The sequence below is a fragment of the Didymosphaeria variabile genome (assembly GCF_027946475.1).
Source record: "Didymosphaeria variabile strain IMI 356815 chromosome Unknown scaffold_2, whole genome shotgun sequence".
NCBI classification, from domain to species: domain Eukaryota; kingdom Fungi; phylum Ascomycota; class Dothideomycetes; order Pleosporales; family Didymosphaeriaceae; genus Didymosphaeria; species Didymosphaeria variabile.
The window spans coordinates 3,473,843-3,496,070 of NW_026611621.1; the positions used below are offsets into that span (position 1 = coordinate 3,473,843).

Here is a 22,228-nt window from a genome sequence, read left to right on the forward strand (position 1 = left end):
AGGGTCTATCATTGGATGATGATGACGAAGAGGGCACAGCCTCCATCCAGTACCCCCTCCTCCCTAAGAGTCTTTTTCTCAATCTCGAACCATCCGATCTCTTTACACACTTTCTTAACCATCCTATACGCAGGTCCATTGACAAGACGCTTCTATTTCATAGGTTTGAAATAGTTCCTAAGCCTGGTTTTAACCTCGTGAACTGTTGCGCTTACAGCAAAGCTGTCATTGCAATAATTACGGCCGGAATTACATATGTTTTGGTCGCGTAGTGCTTAGTAGTGCAACAGACGCGGGTTTTCAGTTGCATTAGGCTTAGAAGTGAGTGGGTGAGATTGGGCGTGTAACTTGTGTTGTATGCGGGTTAATCTATTATCGCTGGCATTTCAGAGTTCCTCTGCCACCTTTCCATGGTATGAATACCCCTCTTGTAGCACAATAGATACTACAAATATAGTGCCTAACTACACCTGCTCTAATAGTAAACATTGTTACTGCATGTCACCTTTTCCACATTTTTTCAGTGGGTGGTGAGCCACGTCTTTGTGGAGAGCACCGATAAGAGGTGTAGTGTGGAACACGTAGTTTGCAGACTGACAATTAGCTGAGAGTTTGTTAAGGTAATTTGTTTTATAGGTAGTTAGTTAACTTCGTGGAAACCAAAACTAAGCATTATGGGGGATAGAGTGCAGCAAAGTATGCTAGAATGTTCAACTAAGAAATCCAAGTTCACGTCCAGTCCGCAGTAAGTATCTTCTAGAAGGCGCTTTCTTTCATATTGACGAGACAAAGACTACACAGCTAGACATGGATTTACACTCTTTGTGCTTGAAACCCTAGCTCAAGCCGTCGATTCTGTCATGCATATACCCTGACCTCATCCCTGATCTACCATTCCCACCTCCCACCCATCTTGCCCTTCTCCCTAGAGCTGCAACGGAAACGTCTTTCTTATTGAAACCGTCTCTTTCCAGCGTCTTCCCCCACTAACGGTGGTCATCAAGTGGTATACTAATTTTTGACACCCGAGATGGTGATGAAGTGCAGGTATCTGAACTGAAAGTGCAGCTAGACATAATGCTCCGAAAGTGGTGTGACGGGGCAGCTACTGTCGCGTGGGTAGTGTATGGGTAGTTGTAATGCTGTACGTGCCGCAAAGCGACCACACTGATTGATTATATGCTGGATAACCTTAGACAGATGACGCGGGACAGACAGCGGAAATAAGACCGCTAATGTGCGTTTGATATTGCAGCGTGATCTGTGCACTGAGATGAGGTGTTACATGATCATGAGACAGGGTACGAAACTGTGACTGCTGTGCCAGACATCAAAAGATCTCACTCTCAAGTATGACAGAAGGATCTTCCAATGTCTAGGTATGAATAACACGTGGGGACATGGCCTTGCTCGGTCATCGCATACTTGTAGAGCAACACGAATATAGGCAGACACAGCAAAACGTAGAAACTATCCAAGTTATTCCATTCACGTCTCTCACTGCCTTCTCTCAGTTTCCAAATGCGCCACATGCACTTGTGTCTCTCACCTTCCAGCCGGCGTCCCTCACTCTCTCAGCGTGTGATCCACATTTCCTTCGTATAAAGCAAGTCGATATACCGCTGAAGCCTACCTCACAGTCCACTTCCAATCCAACCACAATCACTACGACGGCCATTGCACCACCCTCCACCACCCTCCCGTCAGTCCATGTCCCCCAGGCCCGCTCAAGATGTTTGATCGAACAGTCGATCTCCACGTTGACAATGATTTCGTTGCCCGTATTCCCCTCACTACGACCGTCTACAGAGCTAGGGCCTTAATCGAGGCGTACATAGCGACGTTCGAGGGCGGAGAGCACTTGGCCAATCGGCCCGTAGAGAAGATTGGGTATAGGGCGGGCAGTCGGCCAAGGTGGTTCAATCAGACGAAGACGTTAGCAGAGGTGGGAGTGGTGAGCGGGGGATTTGATATTTGCGTGATGTTAGCAAAGAAGAGGGAGGGTCCTGAAGCATGGGGTGTGGGAAGGGGATCAGGAGGAGTGGGGGGATAAGGGGAAGATAGGAATGGGCGGTTTGTGGTATTATTGCGGTTACGGGGTATGTAGTTGTATTGTGAAGGTCTGTCTTTTCGTCACGGGCTAGGAATAACGCAGTCACCCTGTGAAGCGGATTCGATGCATTCTTCTTCCCCAGTTGCTGTATCCGCCGATATCGAAGGAGAGGATCGGGACTTGATATTGTTGAATAATGTGAAGCCAGACAAAGTCGTGATTCCCAACCTAGGGTATACGTAAAACATATCCGAACCGTGAACGCCATCATCTTCCTACCCAATGCCGCTAAAGTGATACAACAGACAAACTGTAGCCTATATCAAGCTGAAAATCATCGATCAACCGACCATCACTTTCCACCATAGTCCGCTTCGAGATGTGCCCATTCGGGAATCTCTCTGATCTTACTCCACATGTATTTCTCCAACCGGTTCGCTGCCTTGGCATACGGAGTACTCTCGTTGTTGTACTTCCTGCAGTTGTCGAAGACCAACTTGGCATCGCGAACGAAGTCATCCGGCGTGGGATATAAATCCTTCTCGTGCTTCTCTTCCATGGTCGCCAAATCCATTGGCTCCTTGATTACATCGTAGTAGTCGAGGACCTCATCCTTGTTGACCGGTTGTTGGAAAGGCCATGCGTTACTATTATTTTGCAGGTCGTTGAGCAGGTGAAGCAGTTGGTTGTAATTGGGACCGTGACGGGGTGCACGAGCAAGCTCGTCCATGGCGGGAGACCACCCAGAGCGTTTTATCGCGGCGATGGTGAGGGGATCGATTTTGGTAAGGCCGTTCTTCCATTGAGTGGGTGGTGCGTGAACTTCGAAGGATTTGGAGACACTACGAATCTTGACATTGACGCATTCTTTCTGCTTGAGGAGCATGCGGCCGGATTCGAGGTAGCGGATCTTGGGCACCATGCTGCATTGCATGATGGTGCCACCCTCGTAATCTTTGATGTAACCCATCCAGCGTGACTTCTCAAGTGTAATCTCCTTGGTGAAGCCTTGTTTCTTGAAGTAGCCGATGGCATAATTGTCGGCGTAGGTCAAGAAGTGCATGACGTCCGAGGTGGCTTTGACATAGTCTTTGAGGTGGGACATCAAGTGGGCGCCGTAGCCTTTGACTTGTTGATCTGAGGAGATAGCGCAGAAGACAATTTCGGCGAATTGGCGGCCGTGGAAAGGGCGGTACGTTATGCCTCTGCATTGTGTTAGTACGCGTCCATATCTCAGAACAAGACCTCGAGCGCCGCCTGCTCCCCGACAACGGATAATGCAGATGTCGAATCTACTCAAGATCATGCGCCATGGCAGTGGCACAGACATACCCCACAACTTCTAGAGGCTTCTTCACAATTGCTATACTCAAGTGCGTTCGATCGTACACTAGACGTGCAATATAATCCTTCGGCATCTTAGGCAACTGTTTCTGGAATATGCACTTGAGGCCCGTGAGGATGATGGTGCTTTCCCTCTTGCCATCATTGTTGACCACTCTGAATTCAATTTCGCCAGTCTTTTCCTCGATGACAGCGGGCTTCTCCGGGAAAGGTATTAGCTTCTTCGGCTGTGGCGGGGCTTCGTCGGGCGTCTCGCTATCTTGTTTCGGTCGCTTGGAAGGAGAGTCTGGGTTAAGGGGCGCGGCGGCCTTGCGCTTGGCTGGAGAAGAGAAGGCATTGTTAGCAGATAGTTCGCTGGGGAGGACATGGGGTGACAACGGAGTGGGTTGACGAGCTCTGAGTATGCTGAGGGGAATCTCGGGCGACGTGGAAGGTGAAAGAGCTTTTTGAATCTTCAAGGGAGTCTCTGGCGACGATGACGGAGGCGACGGCGGCTGCTTTGGCGGGGAAGTGTGCAGCTTCGTGGGGGAGCTCGTCGCATAGCCCAGCGTCTTGCGCAGGCGCCCGTTCTTCTTGCGCACCGACATGGTGGACGCTGAGAGTGCTTTGCGGATCTGGCGGCGACATAGATAGAAAAGCGTACTTACCTTCCTCAGTAGTGGCACCCATAGCGATGTGCTGTATCCAAACACGCTCCTGCTTGCCGTGTAGAAGTCGGAAGTCGCGCCCGCCGCCGGAAGTGTCGCACAGACCAACGTCGATCATGGGTTGCGCGTTGAGGACACCAAGCAGTACCGCACCCTCACTGAACCAACTTCCACAACGACAATTGCTCCCTATTCTCCATGTCGATACCGCTGCTTGACGTCTGGGAGGCTGCTGCTTCCTCGCCGTACAACCCATCTATTTCCAAGGACTCGCAGTTCATTGTTGGCGCAACCCTGCTGCTGATTGGTACGTCGGGATGCGGGAGCTTGAGCTGCCTATACTGACTACTCCCAGCGCTGCTCCTCGCAGGTGTCTTCGGTCTCAGTATGCGCCAACCATGGTTCTCCTGTAACAGATTCGGACGACTAACTTGAGCAGATTTGAAGGCCATCAACGTCCCGCTCCTCGGCGTACCCGCTTCGTTAGCATTCGGGTACGTGGCCTACTTTTGCGCGCGCAATGCATCTCTGACCATAAGAACAGCTTCGGCGCAGTCTACATGATTTGCGCGGTCGGCGTATACGTCTGATTTCCTTCTCCTCATTCGCCGGCGTTCGGGGCCATCTGTAGTGTACTGGAATGAAATAAAGTCAAGATTTCGAAGATACTCACATCTGCTTCTCCACCTCTACTCTAAAAACACAGCGTACAGCCCAAACACACGCCATGGACGAAGAAGAGGAGCTCCCGCTTCTCACAGCCATTTCAAGCTCCGCCCGACAACTCTACCTTCTCCTGCGCTGCATAAATTTCGCCGACAAAGCACATGTACAAATCAATGATGGGGGCTTGCAGTTCTCTGTCGACGAGGCTAGTGTTATGGAAGGTATGTATACCACCCTGATCCTGTCTGCTATACCACGCATCTGAAATATCTCCAGGCTCCGCCTTCCTCTCCAAAGACCTTTTCACAACCTATACCTTCCGAGCACCTGCCCCACAACGTCCCTCTCAACGCGAGATCAACGACTCCGACGATGAAGAGGACGAGAACTCTGAACAACCCCTTCCGACTTTCCAAATCTCCCTCCCCGCTCTTCTCGAAACCCTCCAAATCTTCGGCCTTACCGATCCAAATACCTCCAAGCCCCCATGGGCCCGCGACAACCCCACTTCGACTGCAACTGGTGGGGCCTTCTCAAACAATGTCCTCGGCATGAACAATTTATGCCGCATCGCCTACGACGCGCCAGGCTCTCCGCTCACCATCGTGCTCACTGAAGCGAGTATTCGCACCACATGCAGTCTTACCACCTACGAGCCCGCCTTTAGTGAGGAGATCCCGTTCGACAGGCAGGGCCTTGCATTCAAGACAATCATGCGCGGGACATGGCTATACGACGCCGTGTCCGAGCTTTCTTCCACCAGCCCAGAGAAACTGACCCTGTGGGCACGAACACGGGCCAGAAAGCCGTACTTCGCCCTGAGCTCATCCGGCACGCTTGGCTCTGCGCGCGTCGAATTCAACAACACTCCCACCCGTCCCCACCGCCTCCCAACGCCCCAGCAGATGCACCACCAGCCCCATCGAATCTTCTAGAGACGTTTCAGCTCAGCGATCCCACATCAATGTTTAGGGCAAGCTACAAATTCAGTCTGCTACAGCGTGCTGCCAGGGCAATGAGCGTGGCTACCAAGGTCAGCGTCAGAGTGGATGAACAGGGCGTGCTGAGTTTGCAGTTTATGATCGAGGTGGAGGTGGGGAAGGTGAGCTTTGTGGATTTTCGGTTTGTGCCACTCGTTGAGGAGGATGAGGATGATGGGGATGAGACGCAATTTTGGGGCGGGGACGCGGATGAGAACGATGGGAGTGTCATGGAGGATGAGGATGAGCTGTAGGGTGTGGAATCTGCGATTTGATTGTTGAGCTGCTTTTCACATAGGAAGGGAGCGTTGTATTTGGAAACAAAGGTTACAATTCACGAAAACACTACATATGTAGCGGAGCCAAGGTCTTCAGCAAAAGCGCTGTAATTTACGTTTTCGTCATCTATAGCCGGACAATGCGGCAAAGCTCCCGTGAGAGAGACGCTGAAAAGACACTAACGTACAAGTCTAGTTTAACCTTGGATCGCGGTGTAAGGCACGTCCTCCCCAGGCTACCTCATCCCTCGACGCTAGCAAATTGATTCGTGTTAAAACCTCCCAACTCCAGCATGAATAGACTCGTGAGAAAGTTACGGCGACGAAGAGGTAAATATGTCCCGCGTGTGGCGCATGTCATCCTGTGGGAGAGGGCGATAACGCCGACGGGGATTCAGTAGAACAGAAAGGTATCGGAAGTCGAAGTCCAGAGGACAGTCTGAGATAGAGGAATTTGCGCAAGAATTGGGGATCGAGATATGTCCCGGTACACTTCGTGGTGCTGAGAGTATCCAAATTTAGAGTACGCTGACAAATCCTGGTGGGACTTGATTTTCTGGTTTGAGGGATTGGTGGCCGATCATAGAGCGGGATCATGTATGGTACAAGATGACTATGGGAAACCGGTCATAACATCGAGCTGCAACGAGCCGCAAGCCGGTGATCAGTCACCACTCGAACTCGCCATTGGCCTTATGGAAGAGGTATCTGGGCAGTCAGTATGTATATCCCATCCATACAATACCAGCAAAACTTACTCTCGCTTGTTCGTAGTCAGAATGCCGTCCTTCAGGGTACACTTCCACTTGTTCTTGACGCGCTGCACCTTGTCATACGTGCACAGCATGTAGTCCATCGTCTCGTCGTCGCTGTCGTCGCCATTGTTATCATCATCCTCGGGGTCATCCAAGTCGGAGTTGATAGCATCCGAATCGTGCTCTTCCTCCTTATTATCCTCGCCGTCGCAGCGAGCAGGTCCTGGGACAGGGGCTGCTGCACTCGACGAAGCCTTGGTGGCATCTTGCTCCTGGAGCACTCGAACTGCAGCCTTGCGCCTCCTGCCCTTCGGCATTTGGTTGAGAGGCATCATCAATCCGCTGTCCTGACGGGATGCGAGAGCGTCCAACCGAGCACGCATCAGCTGGTCTGCTTCAACGCGGTCTTCAACGCTCACTGCCCGTCTATCAGCCACCAAAGCCTTCCAGTCCTCTCGTGCGTCACCAGAACCGTCAGTCTGCGAGGGGTTGTAGGGAGGGCTGGGCTGCGGCGGACGCTGCTGCATCGGCTGGGGTGGGCGCTGTTGCTGCGCTTGTTGCTGCTGCTGGGCAGCGTGCATCCGCTGCTGCTGCTGATACTGATATTGTTGCTGTTGCTGTTGCATGCTGATAGGGCCGCCATGCTGCTGTTGCTGCGGCTGGGTCTGCTGCTGGTGCATGCGCTGCGCAACGAGGGCGTGGGCTCGCTGTTGGGCGATTTCGCCGTTGAAGCCACCTGCGTAGCCGCCATTGGCAGCTTGCGGGTACGACGAGAGGGGAGGCTCATAGGCTCGCTCACTCTTGATAGGTGCACCGGGGTAGTTGGCATTGCCATCCTGAGGCGCCGAGACGGGTGGGAGCAACTCATGCTCGGGCTTCACGTTGGACGGCACCGTTGGGGGCTGGCGCGGAGGCTCAGGCTGGGGGTCCCACGGGAACTGAGCAACCTTGAGCCCAGAAAGCTTCTCTTGCCAACCCTGTAGAGCATGTCAGCACCATCCTCTCGAAATATACTTGATGCAGGACGAGGCAGACGTGACGCTGGACGGGCGTCAGGTGACGTGGCTAAGCCTGTTGGAGCAAGGATCGCCGGGGCTTGGCGGCGGCGTGTGCCAGCGCAGGGGCTATAAAAAGCGTCCCAAATACTGAGGGCGCCCCCCCGATCTTGCGAGACCGCCCGGCAGCTCAGCCCCGCTTTCGGCCAGCCCCAACAACTCCTCCAGGCTGCCATGTGCCGCACGTCCGCGCTGCGAAATCGACGTCGACCGACAACACAACAATAAAACAACGAAATGCGACCGCGTGTGACAAAGGAAAGATGCAGAGGGCAGGTGCGGCGATGAAAGGAGTCCGAGATAAGAGCGCCCGGTGCTCGCCACGTACCTGCTTCATCTCGTCGAGCGTCGATTGATCGACGCCAAACTCCTCGAAGTCATTCTGCGACGCCTGTATTACCCGCTCGATGATCTGCTGGTAGACCAGGCCCTGGTGTTGCTGTTAGCATGCTGCTTCAACTGATCCACACCCCCACGTGCAGTGGGTGTACTGACCACGGCGTTGTTTGACATGGCGACTCTCCCCGAGTGGTGTTCCTATCGCGTGGACAACCTTGCGCTCTTGTGCGAATGTCTTCTACGGGGCGCCGAGGGCAGCTGTCGTGACGGTATAGCCGGTTGGCGGTCAAAGGCAAGCAAACGCACGTCAGCGTAGAGCTGCGGTATAGCTACAATGGGTACTATCGAGGCCGGCGCACGACGAGTGCTCAGCTATGAGAACAACTGGAACGGTTTTCGGGCTCGTGCGACAGTGTTGTGCTGCGCTCCGGTCCGTGGTTGCGAGGCCTGGGGTGTGTCGGGGGTGATAGTGCTGAGTTGCCGGGCGGTTTCGAAGGCCACCCGCGCGCGCTAGTCAGGTGCCAAGATACTCGGCTTTGTCAGCTACATCATCCACAGGCAAACTGATAACCAGGCAAACTAAACGTTCAGGCAGAGTCTCCTAACTCGCACATTACTTGCAGATTGATCCATGTGCTCGTGTTAGACATCTAACTAACATTCGGCGCGCTTTCCCCTCCTAGCGAGCTCAGTACTCGCACTACAAACATGGCCCTTCAAAACGTCGTGATCAACGAAGCCTGGAACGCCATATCAACATCCTTCCGCCTAAACCCAGGTGTACGCCCCAAACAAACACCGTGCTTGACAATCTCTGCTACATCGTTAGCAGACCATCCCACAGCCGGCTCACACTCCCAGCAAACTTACCATCAACCAGCTTGGTGACATCAATGAGCACAGCCTTCTTTCGCTTCTGTCTTACCACCGGTATCGGTTCTAGACCTTGGAAAGGCATGTCCATATTCGACCCATTCGCATCGTCGGGGAAGTTGAGAGGCTGCAAAGACCCGTTGTTGAGGCCTATGTCGAATCCAGGTGCGAGATCCAAGCCCAACGGCTGGTCGAAGAATGCGGATGAGTCGATGCTGGGCATCTTGAATTCCGACGCCATGCCCATATCCAGACCAAAAGCTATATCGGACGGAGCGAATAGGTGGTCCACGTTGGCGCCCGTGGCACCTTGAACTTTCGGCGGTGTAGGGAGGTCAGAGCGTGACTCTGCGCTTGTTGTATCTGTACCAAAACTGGGTGTGCTGTCGTCTGATGAGCGGCGAGGTGGTGAAGGGCTGTTCAGCCCTGCGTTTGTGGTGAAATAGTCATCGCCGGGGTGGTCGTCATCGTCTACGAGTGCGTCTATGAAAGAGCTCTTGGGGTCGATGCGTACACCTTTCTCATGTTCTAGATACCCTTCAACGTCGTGCGCATCGAACCACTCGCCCTCAAAGCCCGTCAGGTCGATGTTAAGATCGTGGCTTTGGCTTGGGTCTTCGCTGTTCTCCGCTCGTATCATTTCCTTGTCTATAGGGCCGATACGGCGGACAGTCCATGTGCTCGGCGGTTTGATGATGCTACCCTGTGCGTCTTTTCGTGGATAGTGAGTGCCAGCGCCACCCAGATGTATAAATGGCGTTGACCAGAAGTCAAGCTCTTCATCAGTGCCCCGGGCCAAAAGCTCCTTGAACCTGTCTCGAAGTTGGTTCAGTGTCATGTACGGCAACGAAAGCTTGAATACATATTCAAGTGCAGCAGGTCGCTGATTAGCTGAGCTGAGCAAGTGAAATCCCGTTTCTAGCGAAGCCCGAGTCAACCTTCTCGCAAAAGTCGTCTCATCATGACTGTAAGTCCAAATTGGCTTTGGGCTTTTGGTTGTGAGGTTGCCATATGTTGGTGACGGCAGGCGTGGTATTGGAGGCGTCGTTCGGGGTGTGGGGATATTGACGGAGAATATGCTCCGGTTCTGTGGGCTCGGCGGTTTGAATTCCTGTCGACTTAGAATATCAAGAAGTCCGAAGGGCAGTGGCTGATTGCTAGGTCGTTCATCGAGAGACGCGTGAGCCCAGGAAACCCCCTGAGCGAATAGATCCGGCATCTGTGGTCGCCTATACTGCACTAGACCACCCTGTTTCGCCTGTTCCGCATTAAAGTTGGGTAGTAGAGGAAGGTCGCCATAGTTCTGTGACCGAGCTTCTTCGGGTGGTGATGGTGTAGCCTGTACAGGCGGGGAGTTTTTAAGAGTAGTCGAGTAACCCCAGCCTACGTTCACGCGTGGAGGCTGCGTTGACCGAGCCTGAGATTTTCGTACAGGGGCAGCTTCGATGATCTCATTCACGTCTTCCTCATCGGCATGTCCCTCTGCAGCTGATTTGGCTAGGGAGACGAAGGATTCGGTGACGCTCTTCAGCTGTTGAGCCAAGACCGGGTTGAGCTGAAGGAGCCCCGACTTAAGGGCGGCTTCGTTGAATTGCAAAAAAGACTTGTTCATTTGATCGATGATGGACTGGAGCCGATCATTTTGGTCTTTCAGTGATGAAATGGTCGTCTCTTTGCGCTGCCGGTATGCACGTTGCGCAAGCCGGATTTGCGTTCGGCGTCGCTACATGTAGCGTCAGTGAATGAATACACATTGTCTTTAAAATATTAGAAATTAGAAGCATGGAGAGATAGAACATCGATCAATGTTTGTAAAGGCTCGGTATACAATGTTGTGACAAGGTATCATTGTTTCAGCCGGTACGCGAGCGGTATCATATCGCACAACCACAAATCTGAGCCTTTTCTACCTGTGTTGCTTCGAAAATGCTCAGGGCTCGGGTGGCGAGTATACCTCCGGAGATGTGGGCCAGATAGGGAACTGTGGAGCCATGTACTCACATCGGCCGCTGTCTCGTCCTGGGTATCTACACGCGGACGCCCTCTAGCCTTCTTCCCACCCGCATCCTCACTGTTTGCACTCCCTCTTGATCTCTTCCTCGAAGGAGCCGCTTCCTCGCTGTCTGAGCTCCCCATTTTCGAATCTCTTCCACGTTCCCACTTCCTATAGTCGTGCAGTCTCTTACTCCGGAAGCTGCGGCAACTATAATCAACAACCAATCGACGCGATTATCTTCCTAAACAAACCGATCGTGGGCAAGAGAAAGGAAGAGGAAAGTGACGCAAGGGCGCCTTCGCGCGGAAGTGTCTTCAAAACACAAAAAGCAATCCGGCCGTAAGTGCAACACAGTGGCATCTCCCTCCCGATGTATGCGGTTAGAACTGAAGCTTGGTAAGCGAGAGACCCTGGTCCGTCCCCTGGTCCGCTTTGACCTCCGGCTCCAGGTCAGGCCAATCCTAAAACGGGCCTACGTTTGACAACGACCAGACATCATTCCAAGGGCGCAGGTCCCCCGAGAGCCTTCTAGATGGGGTCGGTTGCTCGATTAGCAAGACATCCAGGCAGCAGATTACGCAACGAGTCACCGCCGACAAGGGATTCATTCCCTTTGGTGGTTGGTTCAGCCCTCGACAGCGGGCCGAGGTCGCTTGGTTTTGTGTGATTACTGAACGGTTCTGCCGCCGAGAACCATTCACTTCCCGTGACTCAACCAGCCGCTCCAGATCACGTGTAGGGATGGCATCATGCAGAGTCTGCTGACATGCAGAAACGGTTCTCGTGACCACAATGCTAGCAGTTGTAACTTGATGATGAATGGTTTTTTGATCACATTAGCGGGATTTTTGAGACTGCGAGGACTTACCGCTCTGCCTGTCGAGCCGGCATGCGGAGCGAAACAACAGCGGAAGTGCCCTAATTGAGATACTACTTAAGGACAAAGAGGCGGCCGAATTACGGGATGTATGGAACGTGATAACGGAGTCTGCAGGCAAACAGCTCTGTGATTCTTCTGGACTGCTTTTGGGAGGTCTGCGAGTTAGACTTTCTCCCGGTTTCGCGGGGGTTCACACTTCCATCTTATAGGTTGAAGAGGTCATTGCTGGCGAAGGATTGATTGAAGCTTCGTGGGGGTGCCGAAGCGGCTTAGTAAAATAACAGGAGCAGGTACAGGTACCGAGACAGTAGATTGCATGCCTATCCTTGCTTCTAACTCCCTCTCGTCTCATAGTGGTTACGTTCATCTCCAAAAGTACAGTTCGGGATCCACAGGATAACCGCCGTGCGGTTGCAACTCGATCATGTCTCAATCTTATTTCAGTGGCTCCACCTTTTCCAGCCTCTTAGGAAATCGAGGCCGAGTCTTCATCTTTTATTCGACAAAGGAATGTGTGCAGACTGTTACATTAGCGTCGAGATGGCCAAGATACATTTCTGAGAAACTTTGCGTTGACCTTGCGCAATTAGGAGCGGAAATCATCCTTCCAAGTGTTTTATGGGGTTGTAAAGTAACTGGTCAATGTATAGCAGGTAGGCTTGTCCAGCGCATTCCCTTCCTGCTGATCACCCAGATGCATTCCAGAGGACTTGTGCTTCTCGTAGGCCCGCACAACAGCAACACCCGCGCCAACGGCCTGAAGGATCGTGAACGCAGGACGAAAGTTGCCCAGCACTCCCCTGACGACCTGAATGCGGGAATTCAACTGGGCAACACTAATCCGACGCGCAGTCGGCCATGTGTTTGGTCTTGAGAAGATAGTTGAATGCATCCTTTAGACCTTTGCGTTGAACGTGGAAACGCTCATCCGGAGTAAGCTGACATGTAGCTGCGCGCTGACAATCGGGCTTCGGATTGCCAAGATTATCGACTGTGCAAGTAACAACAGCAGCTCGAGTAACCCCAGCGGGATGGAAACTGGGGTTAAATATATCGTCATGTACATATGGCTGGATGCCTTCAGGCCGGCATACGATGACTCTCTTATTCAACGCCTCTTAAGAAGCTCAGACGATCGCAAGTGCTATTTTCTGCCCGACAAGGTGCAGACGCGTCATAATTCTGCTTTCATCTCCGCGAGATGGCAGGTTGCTCTTCCTCTGAGATGGTATCTTTCTTAAGGGCAGGATGAGCACCCAGCCAGGTGTCCTGCTCATCATCTGTAGGTACATGGCCTGCTTCTGCCAGTTTTCCACCATCGCTCTCTTCTTCGTGTGCGAATAAGTCCCCAGCATCAACTTCTGGCTCTCTGTCTTCTACTGCTTCTTTCTCGACGGCTGTATCGCTGTCGTCCTTGTAATCTCCAAACGAAGCCTTGGTTTCGAGCCGCCACTCCCGGAGCTCTTCAGCGTTCGGCTTCACATGCATCCACACTTCATCGCCCGCATTAGGCGCACCATTCTTCAGCTGTCTCTTCATCTTTCTCTGCACTTTAGTTGCCATCCGTGTTCGAAATTCGTGCTTTATCTTGAGACGTGCAGCAATCCATTCGTCGTTCGGTTTGTGGTCATCGGGTATCTGCTCGAGCAGCTGCGTGTGTAGAAGTTCTTCGTCCGTGAGGCAGCGCGTGATAATCGATTTACCGGCGCCGGAGGTTACTTCGCGCAGGAATTCGAGCGAGGCGCTGGTATAGATGTTAGTCTTGGTCGCATGCTGCGACCAACGGAGACGTACCTAATATTGAGATCAATAGCTCGCTGCGGATTCACAGTGGCTTTAAAGAAAAAGGATGTGATGCCACTATACAGAATGGAGAAGTCCGATTGACTTATGTGAACAGAACCACGTACTGTGCACAAGACCGCTGGCGCTCCTTGGTCCTTCGCCTCGTGCATGAGCGACATAACGGCGTCAAAGTTCTCTTCCCAGTCTAGACGCGCAGGTACGAAGTCAGCTAAGTCATAAAAGTGGAGATGGTACGAAGTGTTTATGTCTAAGACAGATCGACTTCGTACCCGGGCATTGCGTACACATAAAAGCTTCCGAATTGATCCCTAATATAGGTGTACGGATACGATGCGCCGGATCATCCGCTGGCGGACGTATCGGTGCGCCCCAGATGTCATAGATAATTCCTGCTTGTACGTTTTTGAAGCGATCCGTATTCCGAAGTACTTCGACAACGGTAGCCGCGCCGAACGAGTGGCCTGCCACATTGACCTTGTCCACATGGAAACGGTCCTTCCAGCGCGCCCAGTCCACCCCGTCCAAGCCTCGGGAACTTGCACCCACATATCCCTTCTTCCTTAGATTTTGTCTCGCCACTTCCTCTCCCTTGCCGTCGCATATGTCGCAAAGCACGCGATAAGCTTCTTCGAGCTCACACATACGCAGCTCGATCTGAGCGTTTCGAAGTTCGCGGTCGACGCCCTTCTCATTGTTGGGTGCGGTATCTTTAGGGTTCCCTTTGGGGAAGATGTAGTCCTGCGCCGTCAGTCGCAGCCTTGTTGATGTATATGTGGGTATAGTACTTACAACCTTGTCAAAACCCCGCTCTCGCTCCTCGTCCGCGTGCTCCAAGTTGTGCTGTTTCTCCAGGTGTTCTATACTGCCTTCGCCCTCCATTGTATGATTTATAATCGATCGCGGACCAGATCCATCCCTATGTTCCACGGCACAGACAATGAACCCGTAGCTCGCGAACTCGGTGCACATAGTAGAGTAGCACGTCCGCGTACCGCCGAGACCATGGCTAAACATCAATAGAGGGAATCTAGGCTCGTCTGAAGCTCCCTCTGGCGGTTGCCCCTGTTGATTCTTGATCTTGCGACCATTGCGCTTCGAATTACCTTCGGGGGGCCAATGTGTGGCTGGCGGCGTGTTGCGGAACGCTTGGAGCTTCGTCAAAGCGGTAGTCGCCCCAAAAACCGCCTCTCCTAACCAACCTGGTATTCCAGCGAACTTCGCGTACCCTTTCGCCGTCTCAGGGCGCGGTCGTGGAAGCCAAGTTTCCCGCGACCATTTCTTGTACCCTCCCGGAGCTTTGCCCATGCCTGAACCAAATGCAGCCGGATAGTATAATGTAAAGAGAACAGTTTCTAGCCGGAGTATATGCTTCCCGTTGCGTTTTATGTCGGATATCGATCGTGGTGACTGTACCGGAACCTCAATGTCCATCGAACCGACGCTGTAAGGGCCCGATGACGCGGGAAGGTGTCCATGGAGGAAGCCAAGCTTGTCGCGTAGGCTTTGCGGGGGTCGCGATCGCGGTTTCTTTGCGTTCGGAATCTTTCCTGACCCTCCAAGGGCACTGTGCGTACGTGAGAGCTCTGGGTCCTCTCGTCCATAGCCTGTGATACGAGTCGTCTGCCTCTCTATGTACGACATCGTGCCTGTTCCTAACAACAGACAATTGAAATTGAGTTGTGCTTCAATCGAAGGATGTTGAAGGGAAAGGAAAGAAGGGCAGTTGTCGTGTGCCTACATGTCACATAACAGCGACAGCGTGGCAGTGCCAGTGGGTTTCCCGTAGAGTGCGATGGAGTTGCGATCGTAACCGTTGATCTTGAGAATTATCTTAGGGGCTCCAAGGCTTCCGCGCTCGCCGGCGCCATTGTTGTTGGATTCGTGTAGTGTTCGATGGTACGTGCATGGGCAGGGGCTTGACGTCACTTTCCACTAGCTTGACACCATACTGAAACGGGTTAATGATGAGAGCGAGGAACGGCCAGCCCCGTCATGGTGGACATATTCCAGCGGAGGGCAGCGCAATGCTCAAAATGATTGATGGCTATCCTTGTATATGCTGTACTATGTGACATGCGTACAATCTCGTATCGAAGCAAAGCTCGTGTCGGAGGAACGAGGTGGCCCTCACAGCAGCCAGCGCATACCGATGCATCATCTCTGGTTCAGTCCAAGATCATAGATATCGTGGCGCTGAGTTGCTAGGGTAACATTGATTAGCCTAGTAGCGCTTTATTTGTCATTCGGACGCATACTTGCTACTCCGGCACAACCTAGTGTGCTTTCATTAGGATAGCGTTGTACATGTGTCGTAGTATGCTTTACGCGTACGGTGTCGTGTCGAAGGTGTTTTCAGTCGGACACCGTCTGGTGCAGTCCAGGGTAAGAAAAGCTCTGAAAGTAATTCAACCGTTTTGACACAAGCCAAAAGCGTGTTATGCTTTCCATAAGTCTCATCGAACATTGATATTCAGATCCAGACTAGGCCGGGATCTCCGTTCAGTAGAGCAAAGTTGAGTTCAGATCATCCAGACTGGTTTCGCTGATGATGTCGCCGGACTTCTCACCTTTGCAGAAATTCCGACTTGATCTCTGCGGTATTTTTCACGTGGTTTTTCAATGCTGCCCATCGATCAGCTGAAGGGTTGCTCCCCGTAGCACTGCTCGCTGCTGAAGTCGTCGCCATCTGTGCCAAATTCATGTTGAACCTCTCTTTCTCCAGCTTTTCCAGTTTCTCCTTCTTCTTCATAGCTCCAGGTCTGCTCTTCAGGCTCTTCTTTTGTATCTTCGCTTGCCCAACGACAACCTCGCCGCTTCCATCGCCATCTTCCAAACCAGACAAAGCATCCGCGAGAGACTCGAGGTTTGTGACCAGCTTCTTGTTCGGTCGCCGCCGCTTCTGGATCTTCGACGACTTTTCAATCTTGCTAACGAATGCAGAGTGCTTGCTGGCATGTTTGTCTTTCTTGGACGAAGAGAAGAGCGCATCGCCGGTCGGTGTGGGGAGAGTGACCTGCGGGCGGGCTGCGCGCGACGATTTTGCGCGTGCGGAAGTGCGCTTTTTGCCTGAGATGGGAGCCTAGAGCGGTACATTAGTGCCTTCGCATCGTTACACATAGTACTAAGATTTACCATGATGTCTATGGGTAGACGTTGAATGATTCCACATGTAAACTTTCTTCATGAGCTCAGGCAAAATTTAGCGAAGTGGCACGGACCAATGGTTTCTGTCGATGTGCTGCATGACTCCACGCAAACGCAAACGCGTCGCGCGTCATAGCCCTTCCTTCAAAAGTGAAACGATAGCATTTACGAGTGTTCCATCGCGCCATATCAGTCATCATGTTTCAGCGTGTTGTACAGTATCGTAAAAGATCGTCCAAAACTGTGCTACATTGACATAGACATAGATTTAGTTAGAGCGCGTCATACATACCTATGGTATGCAGTTGAATTTGCTGCATCTGTCCCGTTATGGGCACATGCAGTTCACCTCAATGCAAGAACAATGACCATGCTATCTAGGACTCGCGCGAAGCGCAATATTCCACGAACGTGCCTTGTTCTTGCACACTATAATCCAGCCTCAGACTATCTGTGACACGAGGCAACTGGAAGTGCCTAAGCTGATATGTCGTTCGTGTGGCAAGAGAGGCAGCTCCACGAACGTGCGTTTACAGGCACCCGAGAGCAGGTACAATCCGACGACGGCTATTGCTTGATGTCAATGTCAAATCTTCGTCAACCGACCAATTAGATCCCAGCATCAAGATTACATCATAGCTTCCGGGTTTCTCCAACTGAAGGCAGTCGGAACCGATGCTTGCGGGTTGTCTTGAAACTGAGGCTTAATTTTGTCTTACTGAGGCGTACGTTTATCCTACCGATATCTATAATACCTTGATTTTCACGATGCTTCGAAGCCCGGTGAGAGTTTCCGACAATTCGGAAATTGCGTTTTCGAGTACTGGGAAGCGACACTCTGTGTTCGAATAAGGAGTATCCGGTGTCGTCCACATGTCGCCAACTCGGACGGATCTTTCGGCACCTAAATCCGCTTCTCTCTCACAGTCGTACTCACCACATGTGAGCGAGCTGTCAGCTTTTTATCTCTATCTCGCTGTACGCATGCAGAGATCTTAGCTGTACTTGCCGATAATTTCGTGACAATCTTCGATCCTACTCTACGGTGTTTGACTGATGCAGCCGTGCGACTACTCGTCGATGAAGGCGACGAACACATAGAAAGAGAATGGACAAAGGTCCTGGGCATGCGGTGGTCTCGGCAGACGATCATGGACCGCTTCTTGCGATGAGTATCTGGTTTCTGGGTTGCACATTGGTACAGGTCAAGCTTCCTTCGTGACTGACGAGTTCTGACAAAGTATAGATTCTCTGCACAGCAACGAGGCTGGGAGTCAGGTTTGCTTCACGGAATTTACCTACTGCAGATGATCTCTTCATACTGGCTGCAGCTGTAAGTGAACTATTCTTTTCAAAAACAGTGACAATGCCCTTCAAGGTGGAAACCTTGACGCAGGTCCATCATCGAAAGACTAACTGGAGTTACAGGTGCTCGCGATCGGTGGAACCATAGCTGGTTCGTTTGCGGTTCAATCGGGCCTTGGAAAGAAAGTCTCCCTACTTGCACCATCCGCCCTCGAAGACATCCAGAAGGAGATGTACACGACGACGGTTCTATACATCATCACTATCGGACTCTCCAAGCTTTCAATCATTACGTTCCTCGAGCGACTCGCTTGTACTTCAGCTCACAAGACTTCTGTTGTGGTCTTGTATGCAGTTGTCGTATCTTGGACTTTCGCAATCACCACTGCCGTTCTGTTTGAATGCGAGATGCCGCGCCCATGGACAGTGTTCGAGGGCAAATGCATTCCACTGGTAAGCTTGCGCCTCTCACCGAGTGTGCAAATAGCTTGCTCACCGTTTATATAGCTGTCGTTTTGGGTCATAGCAAGTCTAATCGATATCCTCACTGATCTCGGCATGATCGTCCTACCTATCCAAATTGTATCTAGTCTCCAACTCCCGTCACGTAAAAAGGCGGTCGTCATCTCCACCTTCGCTCTGCGCGTGTTGTAAGCTCATGATTTCCCGATCAAAGCATTTGCGCACGGAATCTCATAACAGCAGGCTTGTAGCCCTCTCCATGACCCGTGTCATTTTGCTTGACCGCGCCATCTATAGAGACATCTCTTTCGATAGTATACCCTACGCAATAGTCACTCAAGCGCATTCCACCATCTCCGTGCTGGTAGCCTGTCTCCCGGGCCTCAAACCCTTTATGGACAGCATTCGCACGGGTATGCTGAGTTCGAGTCTAGCAAAGCACGGCGTAGGCACAACGTTTGGTCAGGACTCGTGGGGTGCACTACCTCGCAATGTTTCGCATTCTACTCTTTGGGACTCTGCATCACAAGGAAATCGCAGTATCCCGATCGTTTGCCCAGCAGAAGCTTCTATATTCGTCTCCGATGCTCAAGGACTTATTACCGCGAGACCAAAGCCAGTGGCTCTGCCGAAGTTGGACATCAGATCTGGCCCAGTCAAACGACTTTTGGTAAGGTTAAGAAAAGAGACCCCTCCACGGCCACCGCCACCACCCGAGGAGCTTCGACCGGATCTGACTTGTTTCCGACCGAGGCTGCTGGGAACGAATAGCATGATAGTTAGCTGTGAGAGACACAATCATGAGGAGGGCGATGAAATAAGGATGGGTATTATTACGCAGACGAGACCGTGGGAGGTTAGGGCTGAAGGTGGCTGTGTCTAGCTGGCTGATGTGCTGGACACGTAGGCAGTGGAAAACGGTAGAGAGCCCTGGTGGTCCTCTATTTAGAGGGGTCTGATGACATGCATGATTGATTTAGCGTTTGGCATTCAATGATTGCTAAACTTCGAGTCTTCTCGCTTCATCTATGATGTTGATCTTGCCTAACTTGAATATTGTGCTGGCGGACTAATGCGACGAAATCAACGTTCGTGAAAGAGAGCTGCAGAAAATCCATGATACAGGAGCCTTGAAATCGCCCTGTACGAAATCTTCTCTCATTCATTCTTTCGTTTTGTCCAAGAAGGGAAAAGTCTTCTGCGTAGACTAGACAAGATGGCTAGCGCTTTACGTAGCATTCCATGTAAATATACACTCAACAGTACAGAGCCCTGACCGAGCCACAGAATAGCAAATGTTCCTCACTCAATGACTCACCAAGGCCACCAGAAGCTTTTCTTCTTCTCGCCTGCGGGCTTCTTCTTCCCTTCGCCGCTTATGCGGTCGAAGAAGACCACCATGACTGTTGTGTCGTCGACTGCGTGGCGACAGAGCGGGCCGGGGATGCTAAGCAAGCCAAGAAAAAGCCCGCGTCGCGTACCGCCCATTGCATTGCGCGCGAGACACACAGCTGCGTTATCATCTTCAATAGCGAAGTACTGGGGCTCGGCCTTCCAGTTAACCTGTTGACCAGACTCAGCATCGTATTCTACACCTTCGTCGGCATTAAAGCTGTTGTTGAAGATGGGCTGCTGGATGGTTGGATCCCGAGAGACCTTGCCGTTGCCGCGCTCTTTGGCTTCGAGCCAGCGCTCCACGCATTCGACCGCGTGCTCACTACTGATATGATCCCATAGTCCGTCGCTGGCCATGATCATAAAGTCGCTCCTGGCTGATTTGTCTTTCGGATCCGCACGTACAATATTTGTCTCCGTAATCTCGGGCTCGGCCGTCAGGTAAGGGGGCGTTTTCGACTGCGGTCGCGGCGCCGTTCCCCAGAATCTTGATTGCAGCTGCGTGATGAGAGTGTTGTCCCATTTCCAGCGGTGATCGCCAAAAGCCCGCGTGACAGCGAGACCCAACAGCCGCCCAGACTTCGGATCAAGAATGTCGTCTTCATCCGGATGAGCCTCCTTGATGCGGGAGACTTCGATCTCGTTGAAGCCCGTTTGGTCGACAGATAGAGGTTGCGCCACGTACTTCCTCTCCGATGAATCCCAACGACCCAGGACAGCACGAGAATCTCCGACGCAGGCGACGCGCAGCTTGCTCTGCTCGGGATCAAAGGCAGCGAGGCTACAGTTGGGGGCACAAAGTCAGTATAATGTCCACAAATTAGGGAAGTGGCTGAAGTAGGTGTTCCAGCCTGCTGCGAATGTCTGAAATTTTCAGACCTAGAGGTGTAAGGCCTGGAGTCTTAGACAATCACCCAGCCTGAACACCCACATTGTACCTACAGCGCGCAACTACCGCTGAAAGCGGGCGTAAGTGCGGAAACAGCGGCTGCGTTGGCAGTGGGGAACCAGTTTGCGGCATGTTTTGCGCGTGTCATGATCTCGTTATCAAGGTTGGTGAAGACGTCCTTGATTGTGGAATGAATGACAGAGGAGGTAGCTTCTGGGGACAAGTTGGATAGGGCGCGGGAGAGGCTCGGGTGAAGCGTCCATTGGAGATAGTATGCTGTATGGCGACCGGCATGACCATCGAAAATCGACCAATAGTTCCAGGGTTTCGAGCCTGGCCCAGGGGCGGTACCGATGGCGTTGTAATCTTCCTAAACCGTTGTTAGTATAAAGCCGCACAGATGTCGAATCAAATCGTTGATATAGTAGGGTAAAGCTGAAGCTGTCAAGTGAGGTGTGTCCTGAAACACAGAAAGGCTTACGCAGGGTTCGTTGCTCCTAAACCTAATCCCATGCGTTACTGGTATTTCGAATTCAAGCGACTCTTCAGGTTCGATTTCCCACCCGAACGCGATCTTGGAAAACTGCTCGCTGATCTGTTTCATCACCTCTGGATCCTTCAATGGGGCACTTGGATCCGGAATATGGTACTGAACCCAATGGTCCACCTCGTCACGGTCCTTGTAAAAGTGAAGAGGCGTAGCACCAGGGTCGCCCGAGAATGATGCGAGTACATGGTCTGCCCAGCCTTCCTCCTTGATCTCGACAAAGTAGAGCGCGGCCGCAACAACAACGACCAAGAAGATGACAGTCTTCGTGGGGAAGGCGGAGTAAAAAATTGGCCCATCAATGGGAAGCGACGCTAAACGGTCCATAGGCGGTCGGCATTCATTGAGCAGTTTCGATTGTCCTAACGCACCTGCGCGTGCGCATGTGTGGGTCGAAACACGTGACTCTGCGATTTGGACCTGTCTGGTGGCTGTCGGGGCACGTAGTCTGGAGTAGGCGCGGTAGGCTGAGGTTCCGTTCCATGGTCGCGGGGTCAAAGGGGCATTTTGCCCTTTGGTACGGGCTACAATGCCTCCCCACCGAGTCCGTAGCATTGTTATGATGAACGCGAATGCGGGAGTCGGCGCAGCCGCTGATTCGAACCTAGGAAATTTAGGAGCCCAGACCGCGCAGTCACGTGGAGCTGCTTAGTCATTGACTCCATCAAGGTCCCTGCTCTTCGTCTCATCGCTTTCTGTAGAGAGCTGCCACCGGCAACACCACCACAGATTTACTTTATACGATGTGGCGTATCTCACATAGCCATGTCGTACCCAAAATCCTGTCTACTACGTATCACAGGTGCTCCAAAAG

At 52.2% G+C, this 22,228-nt stretch overlaps 7 protein-coding genes across 7 annotated transcripts; 1 reads left to right on the forward strand and 6 right to left on the reverse strand.

The window, feature by feature from the left end:
- Nucleotides 1-2,405: 2,405 nt before the first annotated feature.
- On the reverse strand, nt 2,406-4,066 carry GCN5 (histone acetyltransferase; the record flags this gene model as incomplete). The annotated part of the gene is made up of 3 exons (XM_056211650.1): nt 2,406-3,258; nt 3,386-3,992; nt 4,063-4,066. 3 exons carry the CDS (start codon nt 4,064-4,066, stop codon nt 2,406-2,408), a joined length of 1,464 nt encoding a protein of 487 aa, XP_056075123.1.
- A 176-nt stretch (nt 4,067-4,242) lies between these two features.
- Nucleotides 4,243-5,944, forward strand: rad1 (checkpoint clamp complex protein Rad1; the record flags this gene model as incomplete). Its single annotated transcript, XM_056211651.1, has 6 exons — nt 4,243-4,351; nt 4,400-4,429; nt 4,484-4,538; nt 4,696-4,931; nt 4,987-5,586; nt 5,646-5,944. 6 exons carry the CDS (start codon nt 4,243-4,245, stop codon nt 5,942-5,944), a joined length of 1,329 nt encoding a protein of 442 aa, XP_056075124.1.
- Nucleotides 5,945-6,636: 692 nt separating this feature from the next.
- TOA1 (transcription factor IIA subunit alpha) lies at nt 6,637-8,115 on the reverse strand (the record flags this gene model as incomplete). The annotated part of the gene is made up of 3 exons (XM_056211652.1): nt 6,637-6,676; nt 6,727-7,700; nt 8,107-8,115. 3 exons carry the CDS (start codon nt 8,113-8,115, stop codon nt 6,637-6,639), a joined length of 1,023 nt encoding a protein of 340 aa, XP_056075125.1.
- An 819-nt stretch (nt 8,116-8,934) lies between these two features.
- N0V89_002847 (uncharacterized protein) lies at nt 8,935-10,744 on the reverse strand (the record flags this gene model as incomplete). The annotated part of the gene is made up of 2 exons (XM_056211653.1): nt 8,935-10,637; nt 10,741-10,744. The coding sequence occupies 2 exons, from the start codon at nt 10,742-10,744 to the stop codon at nt 8,935-8,937; spliced, it is 1,707 nt and encodes a 568-aa protein (XP_056075126.1).
- Nucleotides 10,745-13,054: 2,310 nt separating this feature from the next.
- On the reverse strand, nt 13,055-15,313 carry N0V89_002848 (uncharacterized protein; the record flags this gene model as incomplete). Its single annotated transcript, XM_056211654.1, has 3 exons — nt 13,055-13,610; nt 13,661-13,856; nt 13,996-15,313. The coding sequence occupies 3 exons, from the start codon at nt 15,311-15,313 to the stop codon at nt 13,055-13,057; spliced, it is 2,070 nt and encodes a 689-aa protein (XP_056075127.1).
- Nucleotides 15,314-16,235: 922 nt separating this feature from the next.
- N0V89_002849 (uncharacterized protein) lies at nt 16,236-16,807 on the reverse strand (the record flags this gene model as incomplete). Its single annotated transcript, XM_056211655.1, has 2 exons — nt 16,236-16,751; nt 16,805-16,807. 2 exons carry the CDS (start codon nt 16,805-16,807, stop codon nt 16,236-16,238), a joined length of 519 nt encoding a protein of 172 aa, XP_056075128.1.
- Nucleotides 16,808-19,897: 3,090 nt separating this feature from the next.
- On the reverse strand, nt 19,898-21,741 carry N0V89_002850 (uncharacterized protein; the record flags this gene model as incomplete). Its single annotated transcript, XM_056211656.1, has 3 exons — nt 19,898-20,759; nt 20,921-21,237; nt 21,388-21,741. The coding sequence occupies 3 exons, from the start codon at nt 21,739-21,741 to the stop codon at nt 19,898-19,900; spliced, it is 1,533 nt and encodes a 510-aa protein (XP_056075129.1).
- Between the last annotated feature and the right edge of the window lie 487 nt (nt 21,742-22,228).